Here is a 17,754-nt window from a genome sequence, read left to right as displayed (position 1 = left end):
TGTCAGGGGAGCGGGTGTCGTCGGTCTCCATCTGAGCGGAGTAAACTGGCGTTGGAAAGGACGCGCGCCCGCGTCTAGGCTGGAGAGGTGAACGCAGGTAAGGCCCAGCGCGGCGGCGTCGGTGGTCCAGAACTTCCAAAGCCAATAAAATGTGAGGATCTCACCAGATCCTGGAGAAATTGGGCTTGATCGATGCCGCTCGCCGAGCTGCGTCGTTTGGTGGTATTTTCAGTGGTGAGAAGGCAGGGGAACCACTCGTTGATGGTTCGAAATGCGGAGCCCATACAGAGTGCGGCCAGTCACTACGGCAGCAGGTGGCGCCCTCCAAGAAGCGCAGCGCAATTTAGTTTTGAGAAAAGACTCAGGAACATGCATCAACATAAATGGGCAGCTAAAGTGCGCAAGTATTTTAGCATGACAAGCGTGGGCACAGAATGGAGTAAGAAGTCTAGAAACTTGACAGCCAAGTACAAGGTAATTTAAAGTGTAAATAAACAAGCAAGAATCATCAGAAAGACAGTGAGAGTAACAAAGACAACAAATTGGATGCAAAGAAAGAAACAAAGAAACCATGGAGATTTACAAAGATAGCAAGAAAGAAATTAGTCTGAAAAATCTGTACCATAAGAGGATTGCTATTTCCGCTCGAGCAGGTTGCCGAAGAAAAAAACATACCGGAGCGACTATTCGCAATAAGACGAAACATGTGTATGCTGCAATCCGGAGACGGCTCAGCACATGCTAATGCGATGCAATGAGATTCACCTAGCGAGAGCATTGGACCATCGCCTACCTCATCACGAAGCCGAAGGCGGCTTTGCTCCACTCTCGCCTTGGCCTCGACTTCACTCAGGAATCCCATGCGCTGGACAACCTCGGGAAGCTGCGGGTGCCACGAGACCAGTTCGTAGGCGACAGCAGCGCGCTTAAGCGAGCTTCCCATGACGAACGCTGCTGCGCACTGCACCAATCCGTAGTTACGCCGAGTCTGCAGGGTTTCAGAATGGTTCGTGAGCTCAGGCACTGGTGAAAAAAAAACAACATTTAAGGAATGCTTGTGATGCGTGTTCAGAAATGTCGGCACGCACGTAGAACACAGCAGACCTGTTGAGCGCCTTCTGTACGCGTGGCCGTGCCGCTAGGACCGTGTCTGGCCCTGCCGACATTAGCTGCCAACAAGTACTGCATTTACAAAGCACTTCTTGTACAGGATAAAACGTGTCTAGTTCGCAGTGTTCTCGTGGCCATCCAGACGAAGATGTGAATCATCTTCTTCTCGAGTGCACGAAATACGACCCACAAAGACGGGTACTGCAAGCAAATTTGTTGATGTTAGACAGAAGACCATTCACTCTAAAAAAGATACTTGGCCCATGGCCAACTGCGGGCCTTCAAAAAGAGCGCTTCTTGCTCTGAAAAAGTTTTTAGAGGACACCAGCATTTTGGGAATATATTAGGTATCAGATGATCCGAATACGCTAAATGAGTAACACAAGCGATGTATGTGGTTCATAATTGGTTTATGTGGTGATCGCAACTTTTACGCAATATGTATAATTCTGTTCTGTACTTGCAGTGCGTTACATGTGCTGTGTGTTTCGGCTGTACAAAATATCTGACTTTATATATGCGTACGTGGACTGAACTAATGCACAGAACTTTGCGACTGATGTACTGTTGGACTGTATATTTTTTATTCATCCAGTGTTCTACTGAGTGCCATATTTTGTGTCGCTATTCTCCATTTTTACGCGAATTTGTTTCCTTTGCCAAGTGACAAGGAGTAGCCGGTGCCACTATAAAGGCGCCAACCTCTCCTAATATACACTTCAATAAAAAAAAAAGTATTAAAATATTTAGTCGGTACAGCAGTGTTTGAAGGTGAGAGAAAAATAAAACAACTACAAAGGTGAAGTCATGTTTAAGTCTGGTTGGCACCCGTGGAAAGATGGCAGTGAATTTGCTATGTGCCTGAAGGATCCCAACTACGGCTACGCCTTAAGTTTGGAGGTTCCGAGAAAAAAAATATAATAAACAAATGCCATTGCATTGAATGGTACCATTATGAAAAAATAAAGTTCCATAAAAAAACGAGGACTTGCCTAGAAGCAAGATAAAAAGCTGAATGGATGTATCCTTTCTAAAGTTGCCGCCTCGTCGTTAGAAACATTCTGGCAAGCTAGAGAAAGTGTCTTGTTGAATAGACACATACGTAATTTTTTTATCCGATGAAGGAGTAAACTAGCAGTATGAACGGTTTTTGGTTACGTGGCATGTTTTTAAGATCTGATTACATCACTACAATTGGCTCTGAGAAAAAAAAAAGATGAGGCATATCAAACGCTGGAATTCGTGTGAAGCAGAGCTTCAGTGAACAGACGATTAAAGGATGTACAACTAAGCCGAATGCGCACAATTGTGCTTATTTACTTATTGTGTAACATGCAATCTCACGCATTGTTTGTGCATATGTACCACATTGTTCTCTTATCATTTCGGGCAATGTTTATGCACTAGACCGTTTACAAGATACACCTAAATGCTACGCCTAAATGATACGCCTAAAAGAGGCGCCTAAATGCTAGAAAAAATTCAGGCGGATGGCCACAGTGAGACATCAATGCAGCAATGCCATGAGGACGAAGGCGATGTTTGATGCTTGTGGCAGGAGGAAAGGGGAAAAGGGAAGCGTGGGAGCACAGGAAAGTTAGGCACTTATCTAAATTCGTTTAAGTTTTCTGTAACCGTGGTGCCTCACTTAACCAAGAATCTAGAAATTGACCGCAACCATGAACTGGACGATTATTTTCTGAATTGGAAAACTTGCCGAGTAACCCCTACATGTTTCCTCTGTAGCTCCGTGCTACAACCAGGTAGATGACAATTTTGGATTGCTTGAATCTTGCTCCAACTTACGCGTTTTCACAAAAGGGTATTGACATTTCGATTGAAGCAATAAAAATACATGAAATGGGCTCTCTTTAGTGTGTTCACTTAGTGCAAGGTAAAAGCTTCAATGTGTTTTAAAACAAATGCTAACTTGAACTGTGTGCAGGATGTTTCTACCTGTAAGAAATTTTTATGTACTGAACCTACTAATAAAATTGCCTACCAAACAGCACCTTCACATTTTTGTAAACATTCCGTAGGTCTTCTGTCATGCAAACGGGTTAGATGCGTGGTATTTGCACTGCTTAGTCTTTAGATTAACTTGGGGCTACAACAGCAAATATTTGAATACCACTACGATGTTATGACGACGACGGTCGTCGTTATACTGCATGCGGCCATAGTAAAATGAACTTCATGTTATGGTCAAGCACTGGTTACGTTGGAGTAACTAACACTTGGCAGGTATGTATGATGGGGGAGGAACCTCGAGATAGTCCCGGTGCAGTTTGGATAAATCTCGGGATACATGCTGTTAAGGGATTGCGTGGCCTGTGGTGACGTTGCTACTTTGCCTTATATGCTCGGGGAGCGCGGGTCGCTGGGCCCGAAGTTCGCCAAGGAAGAGTGGGACGCGCTTCTGCGAAGTCCCGTCTTTTAGGATGAAATTCTGGCCGTCCAGCGCGCCCGCGATTGGGCCGACAGACTAGATCTTTCAGTCCGGTCCTGGGATTAGGCGGGTGCGCGTTTTATCGCGTTTTGCTGGACCGAATAAAAGTTTATTCACTCACTCAGTGATCATGAGGAGGGAATTTACAGAATAGAAATGGGTTGGAACGCGCATACGGCAGAGAATGTTAGATTCCGACCGGAAGCTTATCATTATCATGAAATAGAAAGCAGTAAAGTCAGTGCATTATACTGGTGCTAACATATGGAGCAGAAACTTGAGACTGACAAAGAAGATCGAGAACAACTTAAGGACGGCGCAAAGAGCGATTGAACAAAGAATGTTAGTCGTAACGTTAAGAGACAGGGAGCGGTGTGAATGAGAGAGAAAACGCGGATAGCCGATATTGTAATTGTTATTAAGAGCGAAAAATGGACCTGTGCAACCCATGGAATACGTAGTATGAATAACAGGTGGACCATATGCAGGCGCAAGTTGGAATCGGTTGACGATGGACTGGCGTGAATGGAGATCGCGGAGAAGAGGCCTTCGTGCTGCAGTGGACATAAATAGGGTGATGATGATGAAGACCTCGATCCAACCCCTTTCTCGCTCGCGCCCCGTGTGCAGTGAACAGTGGCACTGATTATCGCCGTGTACTCGCAGGCGAAACGGGATGAGTTTGGGCTGTAGTGAGTGGCTCCGTGTATATATGCCCATCTCAGGGGCGTACACTTGTATCACTTAAAAATACATTCAGTGACATAAATCAACGTGTTGAACGTTAAACTGCTCCACCAGATGTGGGAATTTTTAGGAGCTCTGCACCTTCCACATCTCCGCAACCGTCTGCTTATTGTTGAAACAGCTGCACCTTGCAAAAAGTTGTTAAAGTGAATAGCTTGATTTTGCACTTTCACTCGTTTTCGTGGTCGGCGGCTGCCGATGGTCGGACTTGCGACACAAAGGAGCCGAGGGAAATGGTACCCATGCAACTCAGCCGCGCGGAGGGCGCATCAGCGAGAAGTAGAGTGGAGGAGTGCCTCGCACTAAATTTGTCGAGTGTTCGGCAAGGAAAACGCTAGTGCGTTCGCACGTTCTTCCATTCGCGCTGTTCTCTTAAATTGTTCTCTTCTTGCTGAATTGTATGCGTTTTTGATCACTCATTTTAGAAGCACTAATGCACTTGCTGAAGGCATTTACTGGTGGATATGTCCTCATTTCTAACCTGTGTTCATTCAGCTGTTTTACATTAAGAATATTTTTTCTCTTCCCTCTTCTATTTGTGAACCATGATGGCTATATTTAGTGCAATGCGCATCCTATCGTGAAATACATTGCATTGTGCAATATTAATGGTTTGTTTTGTTATAGATAGACTATTCTTTGTTATTGCTGTCCCTGCTCTCTTTATCTCATGCGATATCTGTAAACGAGGTTTTATGCGTCCCGTGAATGAATGTAAAAATAAACATATAAGCAAGTGCATGCGTATGTAGCGCGTATATTGGGCATCGCACAGAGCTTTCTTACGATGTTCTTTATGCGCATCCAGGCTGCTTGTTTGAGATCGCGGTCAAATATTTTCATTGCCGTGACGGAGTAGTTTCTCTCGAATGACGTTGCCAAGGATTTGACCAATGCCGCATTCTCTCTAGGAAGAGGCAAGATTTCCAGGTTGTGCAAGCCCCGATTGTCGATCAGCCAATTGGTCAAGGTTGCCCAGTCATCATCCTTCACAGAGAATCCTGCGTCCACAAAAGGTAATTCAGAACCAAGTATCCATGCCAAAGCTACCAAAGCTATGAAGGCTGCCGTACTATACTATCAAACGTCGTTGCCGGGACTGTTAGTATCTAGTGCGCAAGTATAGCGCCATCCACCGTGGAAGTGTGCGGGCTTGGGCGAGTTTTTACATTTTACTCTGAACACTTCTCAATTCAGGGTCAAGAAATCATGCGAGAACGAAGCGCTCACTTGTGCAATATAATGCATGTCGGTTAGGTTACGAAATGTATATGGAAATCACATGAACAAAAAAAAAGAAATTTTATACGGGATTTTGTCTGTTCTGGCAGAGTTTTTGGGTTTCAGGTGCGGGCAACACTATATAACAGTCACCATGAGGCGCTGATGTATTAAAGGTAAGGCGAGGGTACACGTTGATTACATTGAAGCTGAAGTACACGTTGATTGGCAACCTTCAGAGAAAGATATACTATCGTCGCTGCTGCAGAGTATACCCAGTTTCCATCATGCCGCAAAAAACAAAATCCTGCTTATTAGACGAGTATACAGTGTCGGTTGAACTGAAACAAGGTAGGGAATAAAGTGATTCCAGATTATACGCTGATTGTTGTCGCCAAATTCGCTGTGTATTGCAATGAAAACCGCCCAACAAACAACCTTTTTCAAAAATCACATGTTGCTCGTGGAAGTGGAATCCAGTTAGCCATCACACTTTGAGCGATTTCTCAATAGTTCAATCCAGTGACGTTTTGATGAATTTGTCTGCGCAGAGATGAGCAATTGTTTGCGATGAATAGTGAGTTCACTTCTCTGCAAACGTGCTAAACTTCCCAAAATGCTTGGGTACTTGAGAGTTAAATTGAAGCAACAACGCTAGTAGCGAGATTTTGTGATGCCTTGTCCAACCACAATGCGTTTAACACGTTTTGCTGCTACGGGAGTCTTCGTTTTAAAATGAAACTAACACAACTTATGCACATCAAAGGCACATTTTGCCATCTGCGTGAACTTTTTGTGAAGCGTTTAATCAACCGCTGTAAATTTGCCCATTTCATTCCTGCGTCTTTGGCTTGTGCGCGCGTGATGCTAGACTACGTGACACACCCAGTGATCATCTTGAAGTGCTTGTTGATGTTTGCACAAACAATACGTACGATTGTGAGCATTTGGACGCGGTACTTGGGTGACCGTGGGTCGATGCAAGCACTGGGAATTTTTTTTTTAAACATGACCTATCCGACAAAACAGCACCAGCACCCATCAGCAGCCACGGTTTGGAGAGTCCGCCAGAATTAACTAATAAAATTTGCTTTAGAAAGGCTCTTTGTTCACCTTACGTTCTTTCTGTGGAAAATTTACGCAAGCATCTTACTATACAATAATTGGTCACCCATGTTACATCTGCTTACTCTGGTAAAGTTCTTCGCCACCAGCAGAGTGCTTTACGATGTCCGCAGTATTGTACAAAACGCAATTCACTTACGGACAAGCTTGAACATGTTATGTTAAGTGCGCTGACTAAACTGCAGAGAATGTTCTGCTGCCCACAATATCTGTAAATTAGAACGTAACGATGGGCTACGTTACAGAACTAAAAAGCTCAACAAAATTCCGCATTCTACGCGCAGTTCACCTACTTTCTATCCGCAGCTGCTCGATGCTCTTATTCTTTGCGATGCATTCTATGATGGTCTGCGCCGACTCATGCGATGTTTGAAATTCCATTTCCAATTTTCGTAGACTGCGTGTCAGTGCCAGGTAAAGGCCCAATCCTTTAGCGACATCCGGGGGCACTTTTATGAAGTACTCGCCGGACAAAAGCAAATAGGTCAGGTGGTCTCCACAGGCGACATTGGGAGGACTGCACGAGTGTCCCAGCTGAGCAAAGATCAGATTCAGAGGCTCCACCCTGTCGGGGCTTGAGAGAACCTCATGGCAGCAGGCAAGTTGTTTAGCGGCAGTGGAGTGTGCGCTAATTGAAAATCTGCAAAAACCAGACGGAACACAACGACGTCATTAACATCTTGTGGTTGTGTCGGTCACTTCGCGACTATTCTCAGCTGGAATAATTCAGCGAGCAATAATACGATATCCAATCCTTAAATAGGACATACAACATGCCGTAAATAATTCCCTTACCTACTTACTGCATACTGCGAACCAGCATGTATGCAGCTGAAGAATGAGAAGGCGAACGTGCACGTATGAACAATTGTTACTATAATGTATAATGGTTTACAGCAAGTACGGACGCGAGCACAAGAAGCAGAAACAGACACGGCAACGCTGGTGCTTCTTGTGCTCGCGTCCGTACTTGCTGGAAACCATTATACGTTCACCATGCACCAACTGGCCCATCAAACTACTCTACTAAACTGTTACTATAATGTCGACAGAATTCCTAAATCAAAACTCAGTGGCTATCTACCCCGATATATACGAGAGCGATATATGCAAGCTATGCAAGTCTGTTAGAGCCACCCTTCAACACACATTGCGGGGATGTAAAATATTTCAACATAAAATGGCAGTCTCCCCGGAAAATCTACGAGCACGGTGGTCGGCCGCGCTGCTCGGCTCAGAACTCCAAGACCAACTTTAGGTCGCCCAGCGCACCATGGAGGTCGTACTAGAGCGGCTTCTTCCAGTGGCCATCTAGGCAGCCCCAGGCTCGGGCCTCCCAATCGCCGCATTCCGAATAAAGTTATCTCGCTCGCTCGCTATTAAGCGGTAAATCTGAGAGAAGTGCGTAAGTACTACGTGGAACTCCTTTGAGGCTGCGGTTCCATCATTTAAATCCTGTCTGCCACATTGGAACGTGTTGCTTGGGAGCACACTCGACACATGCCCTGCCTCTTCAAAGAGCGTAGTGCAACCGACGGTGGTCCGAAGGTGGCCACAGTCAGTTGCAACTTAAATAGTAGAGGCATATATATATATATATATATATATATATATATATTATAATACCGAGACCGATCAAGTTGTCCAGCGCTGTTTATTCCACCAAAGGCAACGCCCCCAGCTCACGCGCGAAGAAGTCGAAGAACAGTGAAGATGATGATGGCTATGTACAAATGAAAACGACGAAGTACGTTAATAGTGCTTACACTAACTTCCCCCCGTCATGGAAGCGGCCAGCCTGGCCGCAGATTAGAGATTATCTAAACGGGGAGTGAAGGGCTTCATCCGCGAGACGTGAACAATTTCAGCATTCCGGCGGCGCCGGTCAGTGACGGAGTGTACTGGGCGAACGAGATAGTTCACTGCAGATGTTTGCTGCACAACGGTGTATGGGCCAATGTAGCGTGGAAGGAACTTCTCACAGAGGCCTGGGGTGCGGACTGGAGTCCAAAGCAGGACTTGGTCTCCAGGGTGAAAACGTAGGTCACGGCGTTTGTTGTCGCAGTAACGCTTGCGCTCAGCTTGGGTAGCTTCTGTGCTTTGCCGGGCGATTTGACGGCAATGTGCAACTCGGGCAGCGAAATCTTCCGGAAGCGACGCGTTAGGCGAAGAAGGTGCGAAAAATAGTTCTCGGTCGAATATGGTGGAAGGAGATCGTCCATACACAAGGAAGAAAGGGCTGTAGCCGGTAGTTCGTTGAATAGAAGTGTTATATGCGAATGTCACAAAAGGAAGAATTTTATCCCAGTCAGTGTGGTCAGGACGGATGTACATGGAAATCATGTCAGACAGCGTACGGTGGAAGCGCTCAGTAAGGCCATTGGTTTGCGGATGATAAGTGGACGTAGATTTGTGGACGGTATTAGTGGCTCGAAGAACTTCCTCGAGGACTTGTGAAATGAACGCCTTGCCACGGTCACTGAGAAGAACGCGAGGAGCCCCATGGCGCAAGACGATGGCGCGCAAGAAAAAGTCGGCGACCTCAGAAGCGGTGCCGGATCGCAGAGGGGCAGTCTCGGCATATCTTGTTAAATGGTCGACCGAAGTGACAATCCAACGGTGACCGGAGGGTGTCAACGGCAAGGGACCATATAAATCAATGCCAACAAATTCAAAAGGTGCGTCCGGGCAAGGGAGAGGTTGTAGTAAACCGGCAGGAGGGGATGTCGAGCGTTTGCGGTGCTGACATGACGCACAAGAGGCAATGTATTTGGCCACCGTTGAGGATAGGCCAGGCCAGAAGCAGCGGGTCTTTATGCGGTCGTATGTCTTGTGGAAGCCTAAGTGGCCAGCCGATACATCGTCGTGAAGTGACTCTAATACCCGCAAACGAAGGCAGCGAGGTAGAACTGGGACCCACCGGTGACCTGTTGGGTGGTAAATGTAGCGGTGTAGCACGCCACCTTGAAGGCGGAATTGTCGAAGTTGGCGTCGCAAGCGGCTGTTGGGCGGTTCGGCGAACCCACTAAGGCGATCCATGAGAGCTCGACAGTAGGAGTCGGCCCGCTGAAGCGAGACGAAATCAGAGCGTGATGAAAGCGTAACTTGGTCCAGGGATGTTATCGAGAGTTGGTGAGAGGCAGGCGTAGCATCGGAACGACGTGGTTGGGAAGACGACGGCGCGTTACCTGGAGAGAGTGAGAGTGGGCAGCGAGACAATGCGTCTGCATCATGATGGTGTTTTCCAGACTTGTACGTTATAGTGAAGTCATATTCCTGCAAGCGGAGTATCCAGCGTCCTAAGCGTCCTGACATGTTTTTCATTGATGACAGCCAACACAGAGCATGATGGTCGGTGACGATGGTGAAGTGGCGGCCGTAAAGGTATGGGCGAAATTTCTGAACCGACCAAACGATAGCCAGGCACTCTTGCTCTGTAATGGTGTAGTTCCGCTCAGCTGGAGAAAGTGTTCGGCTGGCATATGCTATGACTTGCTCTTTAGATGCTGTATTACGTTGCAGAAGTACTGCGCCAATACCTTGTGCGCTTGCGTCAGTATGGAGTATGGTGGGGGCACGATTATCGAAGTGGCGAAGCACTGGTCCGGAAGTAAGATGCCGCTTAAGAGCTTGAAAAGCCGACTCGCAGTCGCTAGTCCACGTGAAAGAGGCACCGGTAACCAGTAGCTTGTGTAGAGGAGCTGCTATTGCTGCGAAGTTGCGTATAAACCTACGAAAATATGACGCCAAGCCGAGGAAACTACCTAGATCTTTCTGTTGCTGGGGGCGAGGAAACTGAAGAACGGCACTAATCTTGTCGGGGTCAGGCTGGATGCCATCTTTTGAGACGACGTGACCCAATACTTTTATTGTTTTGGTTGCAAATTTGCATTTTTTTGTATTGATCTGGAGACCAGCATTCGCAAGGCACTTGAGAACTTCGTCTAATCGTTGAAGATGTTGGCTGAAGTCAGACGAAAAGATGACAATATCGTCCAGATAACAGAGGCATGTCTTCCATTTTAGACCACGAAGTACGTTGTCTATCATGCGCTCAAATGTGGCAGGAGCATTGCAAAGGCCAAAAGGCATCACGTTAAATTCATAAAGGCCATCCGGTGTAGCGAATGCGGTCTTTTCTTTGTCAGTCTCGTTCATCGGAATTTGCCAATATCCTGATCGAAGATCAATGCTGGAGAAATACTCCGCCCCTTGTAGTGTGTCCAAAGCGTCGTCAATTCGAGGTATTGGATATACGTCCTTGCGTGTGATCTTATTGAGCGCTCGATAATCCACGCAAAAGCGAACTGAGCCATCTTTCTTCTTTACCAGGACCACGGGAGACGCCCATGGGCTAATTGAAGGTCGTATTATCTTCCGCGCAAGCATGTCAGCGACCTGTTGTTCAATGACCTTTCGTTCGGACGGCGATACACGATAGGGGCGTCGTCGTATTATAGCGGAACCTTCGGTTTCGATACGGTGTGTAGCCGCAGGAGTTTGGCTCAACACAGAGGAACAGCTATCGAAACAGGCTTTGTGCTTTGCCAAGACCACCATTAAGGCTTCGGACTGCGCGGCTGTTAGGTCAGAACCAAGAACGGCTGGAGGAGGGAAAGAATCATCCAAACCTGAGGTTGGTGCTGGCGATGAAGAAGGGCAAAGCGTGACTAGAGAGATTGGTTGAGTGTCGGCGAGGGTTGCCACAGTCATCCCTTTGGGCAGCATCACAGGATCTGGGGTCGTGTTGCAAGCAGACAGAAGGGCGCGGCCGCGTGAAAACCGGACGAGACAGGTGGCAATGAGAATTCCGCGAGAAGTACAGCGGGAAGAAGGGGCGACTAGGGCGTCTCCGTCGGCGATCTGACTGGACGTTACGGCTACAACGTCTTCGTGACCAGGACGCAGGACGTAGTCTGAAGCGAGGACCAAGTTCACGCATGAAAGTGAAGAGTCCGCAACAGGTTCAAGCTCTGTATCTGTGATGTGGACAACTTCTTCTCTACATGAAATGACGGCTGAAGCAGAATGTAGGAAGTCCCAACCAAGTATAAGTTCATGGATACACGTTGGAAGGATGATAAACTCGATGTGGTGGCGTATGCCGTCGATGAGAACACGAGCAGTACACTGTCCGTCAGGGTGAATGAATGCATTATTAGCGCCACGCAAAATAGGTCCAAGATAAGGCGTTTTTACTTTACGGAGCCGGGAACACAGATCACTCCGAAGAACAGAAACGGCGGCACCGGTATCGATGAGAGCTGATGCGGGAACACCTTCGACAGTCACAGAAAGCATGTTGGCCGGGCGAACAGGAGGAATTTTTGAAGACCGATAAGAAGCAGTTTCCCCTCCAAAAACTGCAACAGTTAGTTTTCCGAGTGCTGGTCGACAAAATGGGAAGTGGGACGAAGTGGTGATGTAGAGCGCCGGTAAGGGGATGGAGAACGACGTCTGGCCGAACGGGAACTATGAGGCAGATTGGGAGCAGCTGGTGGAGACGGAGAACGCTGTTGAGGGAATGAGTGCGGTCCGGGATAGTAGTCGTCTGATCGGCGAGTGCGGTCTCTTTCGTGCTCAGCATAGCCTCGCCTTTCATCCTGCTGGCGCCGGCGGCAGAAGCGAGATATATGGCCGCGTATGCCACAGTAAAAACAAACCGGACGAGGTGGACGCCACTGAGGGTACGATGGCGCAGCAAGTGCTTTGGTTCCCATCGAAGCCAAATGGTCATAGGAAACGCCAGTAGGCACGGAAGTCACGGTAGGGGTGGGTAGCGAAACAACATCCGCGTAGGTAGGGGTGGAGCGCGCTACCGGAGCAAGATGCGTCGTGGGTGTAGTCATCGCTGTCAACTCCTGCTTTACGACCTCGCGCAAGTCGAAGGTGGGGGTTGGTGCGCAGGCAGCAGGGGGACGCTTTAGGTCTTGTAGTTGAAGCTCCTCGCGGATGATGGTGCGGATAAGAGCACGTAGATCTGGAGAATGAGCAACCTGAGGATCGCTGCTGTCATGTGGAAGACGAATAGACTGCAGCTCGTCGAGGCGTTGACACGTTGAAGTGATGTCTTGGACAGAAGCCGGATTTTGCACGATTAAGGCGTTGAACGCGACAGGCCCAATGCCTTTTAAGATGTGGCGAACGCGTTCGGCTTCCGTCATGCTAGGATTCGCACGGCGGCACAGAGCCAAGACATCCTCTATGTATGAGGTGTAAGACTCTTGGGGAAGTTGGCGGCGCGTTCCCAGCTTCTGTTTGGCGACTTCTGCACGGCCAGACGAGGAAGCGAAGATTTGCCGCAGCTTCGAGGTAAACGTGGTCCAATCCGCGATGTCGGTTTCGTGGTTGAAATACCACGTCTTTGCAACACCGGTCAAGTAGAAGGCGACGTGCCTCAATTTCTGGGTGTCGTTCCACTTGTTACAAGAACTCACGCGGTCGTAGTGGTCGATCCAATCGTCTACGTCATCACCGCGGAGTCCCGCAAAGACAGGGGGATCGCGCTGAGGGCTCGTCACAGTCCAAGAGGGCGCCGCAGGTGGGGTCGTCTGTGTGGTAGGGTTTGAGGCGCCGGAAGGGCCGGGGTCGGAAGTGTCCATTGTTGTAGGGGTAGTTGGGTGCAGGCGGCGACCGGAACGGAGCTCCAGGGAGGACGGGAACGCGAGAGGACGTCGGGATCTTGACGTACCTCCACCACTTTATAATACCGAGACCGATCAAGTTGTCCAGCGCTGTTTATTCCACCAAAGGCAACGCCCCCAGCTCACGCGCGAAGAAGTCGAAGAACAGTGAAGATGATGATGGCTATGTACAAATGAAAACGACGAAGTACGTTAATAGTGCTTACAATATATATATATATGTATATATATATATATATATATATATATATCGCTCCTAACAGGGTTTCCACACTTCACACTATTTCCCACTTTCGTCAAAGCGAGTACTAGGTGAAAGCCCGAGCCAACTTTTCCGCAAGTGGACTTTTCTTTTTCAAGGTGACATATGCTTTCCTCGGCATAGTATATTTAGTTACGGCTCTTCTTAAAAGGAGAGTCGGTAAGGTGGGTCGGCGTCGTAACGAACGAGGCTGTTTTAGCGGCGAGAGTGTAGAATTGAAAAGAGAAGCGTGCTATTCAATGTCAGCGGTGGAATGTGAGGTAGCGTCGTGTGTTAGTCGGCTAACCTGTCACTGTAGCTTCCATCATTTGGAAAAGGGGCCTGGATGACGGGATGCGCAAGCATATGATCCTCCGCACGCGAATGTACCAGTGGAGAGCAAAAATTCTCCGTCGGGGTTCACACCGGAAGTCCGTGAGAGCCTGAACGTACACGTCATACAAACCAACTCTCGCTCTGTATTCTTCCATGGTATCCAAAGTCGCCGTCCACCAGAGAGCGGAAGTGACGTATGTTTCTCCTATTGCTGCCTGAATCCACGCCTTGGCAGCGGGGCAAGTGAGCTCGATCAGTTGATCCGAAACGGCCAGTGGAGAGCGCGAACACACTCGAGGTCGACCAGTGAAAAACATTAGGCAATATAGGCAAACATTAGGAATGAGGCAATATAGAAATTATGTGAGATGGTAAAATTACCTGGAGCACTACTGCCTCACCAGAACCCTTGAAACACAAGGGCCTTAGAGGCATGTGCTATACGAGACAGCTATCACAGCGGCATCCTCTGAAGAGAGGCGACGCTACGAATGTGTGGGGATAATAACATGCAATACAACAACTTTCAGGGAACATAGGACTGCGTTGGTGTCAAAGAGCGGTTCTCGGCCGAGTAACATTATAGGGTGAAGGGGGATGTGCTTTCTGTATGCTAGGGGAAAATGCTCTCAGACTCGGTTTCCCGACACTGCAGGAGGACGTGAAAGACGGTCAGCCTGTCCTTGCATCTACCACCGGTTGGAGGATCAGTTCCAGCGAGTAAACAGTGCACGGAGGATATGTAACGCCAACAAGGAATATGCCATGCGCATGTTTGCCGAGGGGGCTGGCTGGAATGATTGCTCGGAACTTCAGTGAGTTTGAGGCCGCTGTCGTCGCTACTTTGCCGCCGCGGCCTCAAAGGAAAATGAGCTTTTGTCGCTTGGCGTGAATAAATACTGTATGTTTTTTCCCTTTCATTGCACTCTCCTAAAGTTCGGTTTTAGGCAGATAAGTGGGCAATCTCGTGCTATTTCGGTTAAGCAACATTACCGTTTGGTACGTACTTTGTCCAAGCTCCGGCCAACTACGGTTTAACAAGGTTTTACTGCACACACACATTATATATATATATATATATATATATATATATATATATATATATATATATATATAAGGTGAAGAAGAGAAAGAAAATGGTGAGCAGAAGCATAGAGTAACCTGGGAGGGGGTAAGCCCTCCCACTCCCAAAGAATGTGATAGCTGCTCAGAACGCCAGATGAAAAACTACAAAATGGCCTCGTTGCCTAGGCCGAAAGGGTCGCTCCTCATGAGGGGCGACCCTTTCTTTAACATCCCAGACCATAATTGAGCAGAATCTCAATAAAATTGTTACCACCACCACCACCAGAAGCATAGAGTAGTAGGAACTCAGGTGCTTCTTGGGCAATCCACCATAGTGGGTATGCGCCAGTGTTTGGGAGACAACACAGACTCCGGGACCTGCCCCACTGCATCACACCGGACTATAGGCGGCGTAGGCTCAACTTAGAACAGCTCCGCTGTTGAACGCGCGAAGAACTTTCTGGGTGCATTGGTCCAATGAATACCTTTCTGAGTTAAGAACAATGCCCAGCCCGAAGTCAGCAACCTCCTTCGACAGAATTAAGAAAGGGGACCTCGAACTTCTACAACAGTCAAACAAACCCCGGCAACTATGGAACATTGTTCGAATAGAGGAGCTCCATAGAGGAAGAGACGGCAAAACAAGATCCTGTTCCTTGAGAGTACCGGGTGGCTATATGGTTAAACGGGCCGATCAACACCTGTGGGCGCTGGAACCAAACTTTTCGTTAACTTCTGCGAGCGGGGTAGCTTTTTGGAACTAGAACGACGAAGAAGGAAACGAAGGTTTCTCATACGTCGGGAGAGTTCTGTATGGTCACGTCGATAGTTGGATAGGCGAGACTCAAATATTAAGCGATTCTCAAATAGGATTCAAGCCCGGCTGCTCAATTTGGTGTGCTCATGTTGACCTGGAGAGTAGAATTCAACTCACTCGCCGCAACAACCAGTACGCGGCCTTAGTGACATTAGACATTGCGAAGGCGTATGACAGTGTCGACCACAATACTTTTAATCAACAGACTCAATAGTGCGAATCTTCAACAGCCTTGGATTCAAAATTTTCTAAGCGGACGAACATTTTATTGCTATCAAAACGGTGTTTCTTCTAAAAGTTACAAACAGACAAGGGGCGTTGCTCAAGGTGCTGTACTTTCCCCAGTATTATTCAATATTTTACTAAATCACATCCCGACACATCATGACGTACAGGTATACGTATACGCTGATGATATCGCATTTTTCACGGTATCGAATGATATACATAGCCTATATAAAGCTTTGCAGTCGTATTGGAATCAGATTGAAATTTGGCTAAAAGGAATACAAATGTCGCTAAATGTCAACAAAAGTGTGATCATTGCCTTTCCCTTAACTTTTCCTATCTGAATAGCACTGTCGTATGGCCAGGAGATTGTTCCGCAGGTACATCCTTTAAAATATCTGCGAATGATTTACACGGAAAGGCTTAATTGGCAGACACACGTAGAATACATCGCATCTAAAGGAGCACGCGCTGTTAGCTTATTACGAAGAGTCTGCAGCAGTCGTTTTCGAATGCGCAGGGAGACCTTGCTGATGATTTATTGTATGTATGTCCGCCCCATTCTAGAGTTTGGATGCGTGTTATACTCAGGAGGTCCTACGTATAGGTTACGTCCTCTGGTTCTTTTAGAACGCGAATCACTGCATCTGTGTCTCGGCCTTCCAAAATTTGGAGCCAATAATATTTTATATCATGAAACTCACCTGCCTTCTCTTCAAACTCGATTTCGTATGCTGACAGTCCAAATATTTCTAAACATCTATGCTCCTCCCCAGAGACATTCCTACTATATTTTTATTCGAGAACCAACTGCATTCTTAGAGAATCAATGGTCCAGACTGCATTGTCCGCAGGTAGTTTTTGTGCGGAAGCTATTAGAGCCATTACAAATATCAATCCGTGATGTGGCTTTTCAAAATTTACCTACTTCAACAGTAAGTGTTGAATATGGCGATATATTTCCCAATAAGGCTAAGCTCCCACCTATTCGATACCTAAAAGGTTTATTAGATGACCACCTTGAAAACCTCCCAATAAATGCAGTAATAGCCACAGATGCTTCTGTCAGTGAAGAGAAGGCCGGAGTGGGCATTCTTTCGACATCGTTAAATTGCAATTTCTCTCTTCGACTACCCCACTTTACGCCAGTATTTCAAGCAGAGTTATTGGCGATCATCCTAGCTCTACGGAACCTTCCCACATCTATTTCTTCAGCCGTAATCTTAACCGACTCCTTGTCTGTTTGCTCCGCTTTATCTGTGCCCAATTCCGGTATCATTCTCCGAGAATTCCATTCATCAATTCCCCAACATTTACGCCTCGTCCATCTGGTATGGGTGCCAGGGCACGTGGGACTCACTTTAAACGAGTCAGCAGACGCACTAGCAGTGGTATGTCTTAAATGCCCGGTACCGAGGATCCTAAAACCTCCGGCATGCGTCACTTCTGCAAGATTTAAAGAAAATTTCCATTCTACAAGAACATGCCAAATTATGTGTATTAGATAACGCCGATTTTCTGCCCCTTAGATTTCCTTGACACAGCGGATGGTGTGCAACAAGAAAATTTGAAGTTTCGTTTACGCCTATGCGCTGCCGAATATCAAGGCTTAATTTCTATTCCCATAGGTCTGGTTTGGCACCTTCTCCTAAATGTTTCTACTGCAATGAACCCGAAACTATGGATCATTTCTTTATAGTGTGTCGTAGGTTCGACGTGCATAAAAAACGACTTCTAGAAGGATCCTTACGCCAACTTGAATTAGCCATTA

General features: G+C 47.2%; 1 protein-coding gene across 2 annotated transcripts in view; it reads right to left on the bottom strand.

The window, feature by feature from the left end:
- The window catches only part of LOC129386602 (uncharacterized), a 97,862-nt gene that overhangs the window by 18,659 nt on the left and 61,449 nt on the right, over window positions 1-17,754 (bottom strand). For both annotated transcript variants that reach the window (XM_072287571.1, XM_072287572.1), the window contains 3 exons: window positions 6,946-7,292; window positions 5,093-5,307; window positions 794-988 (listed from right to left, as the gene is read on the bottom strand). In XM_072287571.1, coding sequence (XP_072143672.1) covers window positions 794-988; window positions 5,093-5,307; window positions 6,946-7,292 — 757 coding nt within the window. The remainder of the gene's footprint in view (window positions 1-793; window positions 989-5,092; window positions 5,308-6,945; window positions 7,293-17,754) is intronic.

The sequence above is a fragment of the Dermacentor andersoni genome, chromosome 4, assembly GCF_023375885.2.
Source record: "Dermacentor andersoni chromosome 4, qqDerAnde1_hic_scaffold, whole genome shotgun sequence".
NCBI classification, from domain to species: Eukaryota; Metazoa; Arthropoda; class Arachnida; order Ixodida; family Ixodidae; genus Dermacentor; species Dermacentor andersoni.
Note: the sequence above shows the minus strand (reverse complement) of the source record. Positions and strands in the feature narration are given on the sequence as shown.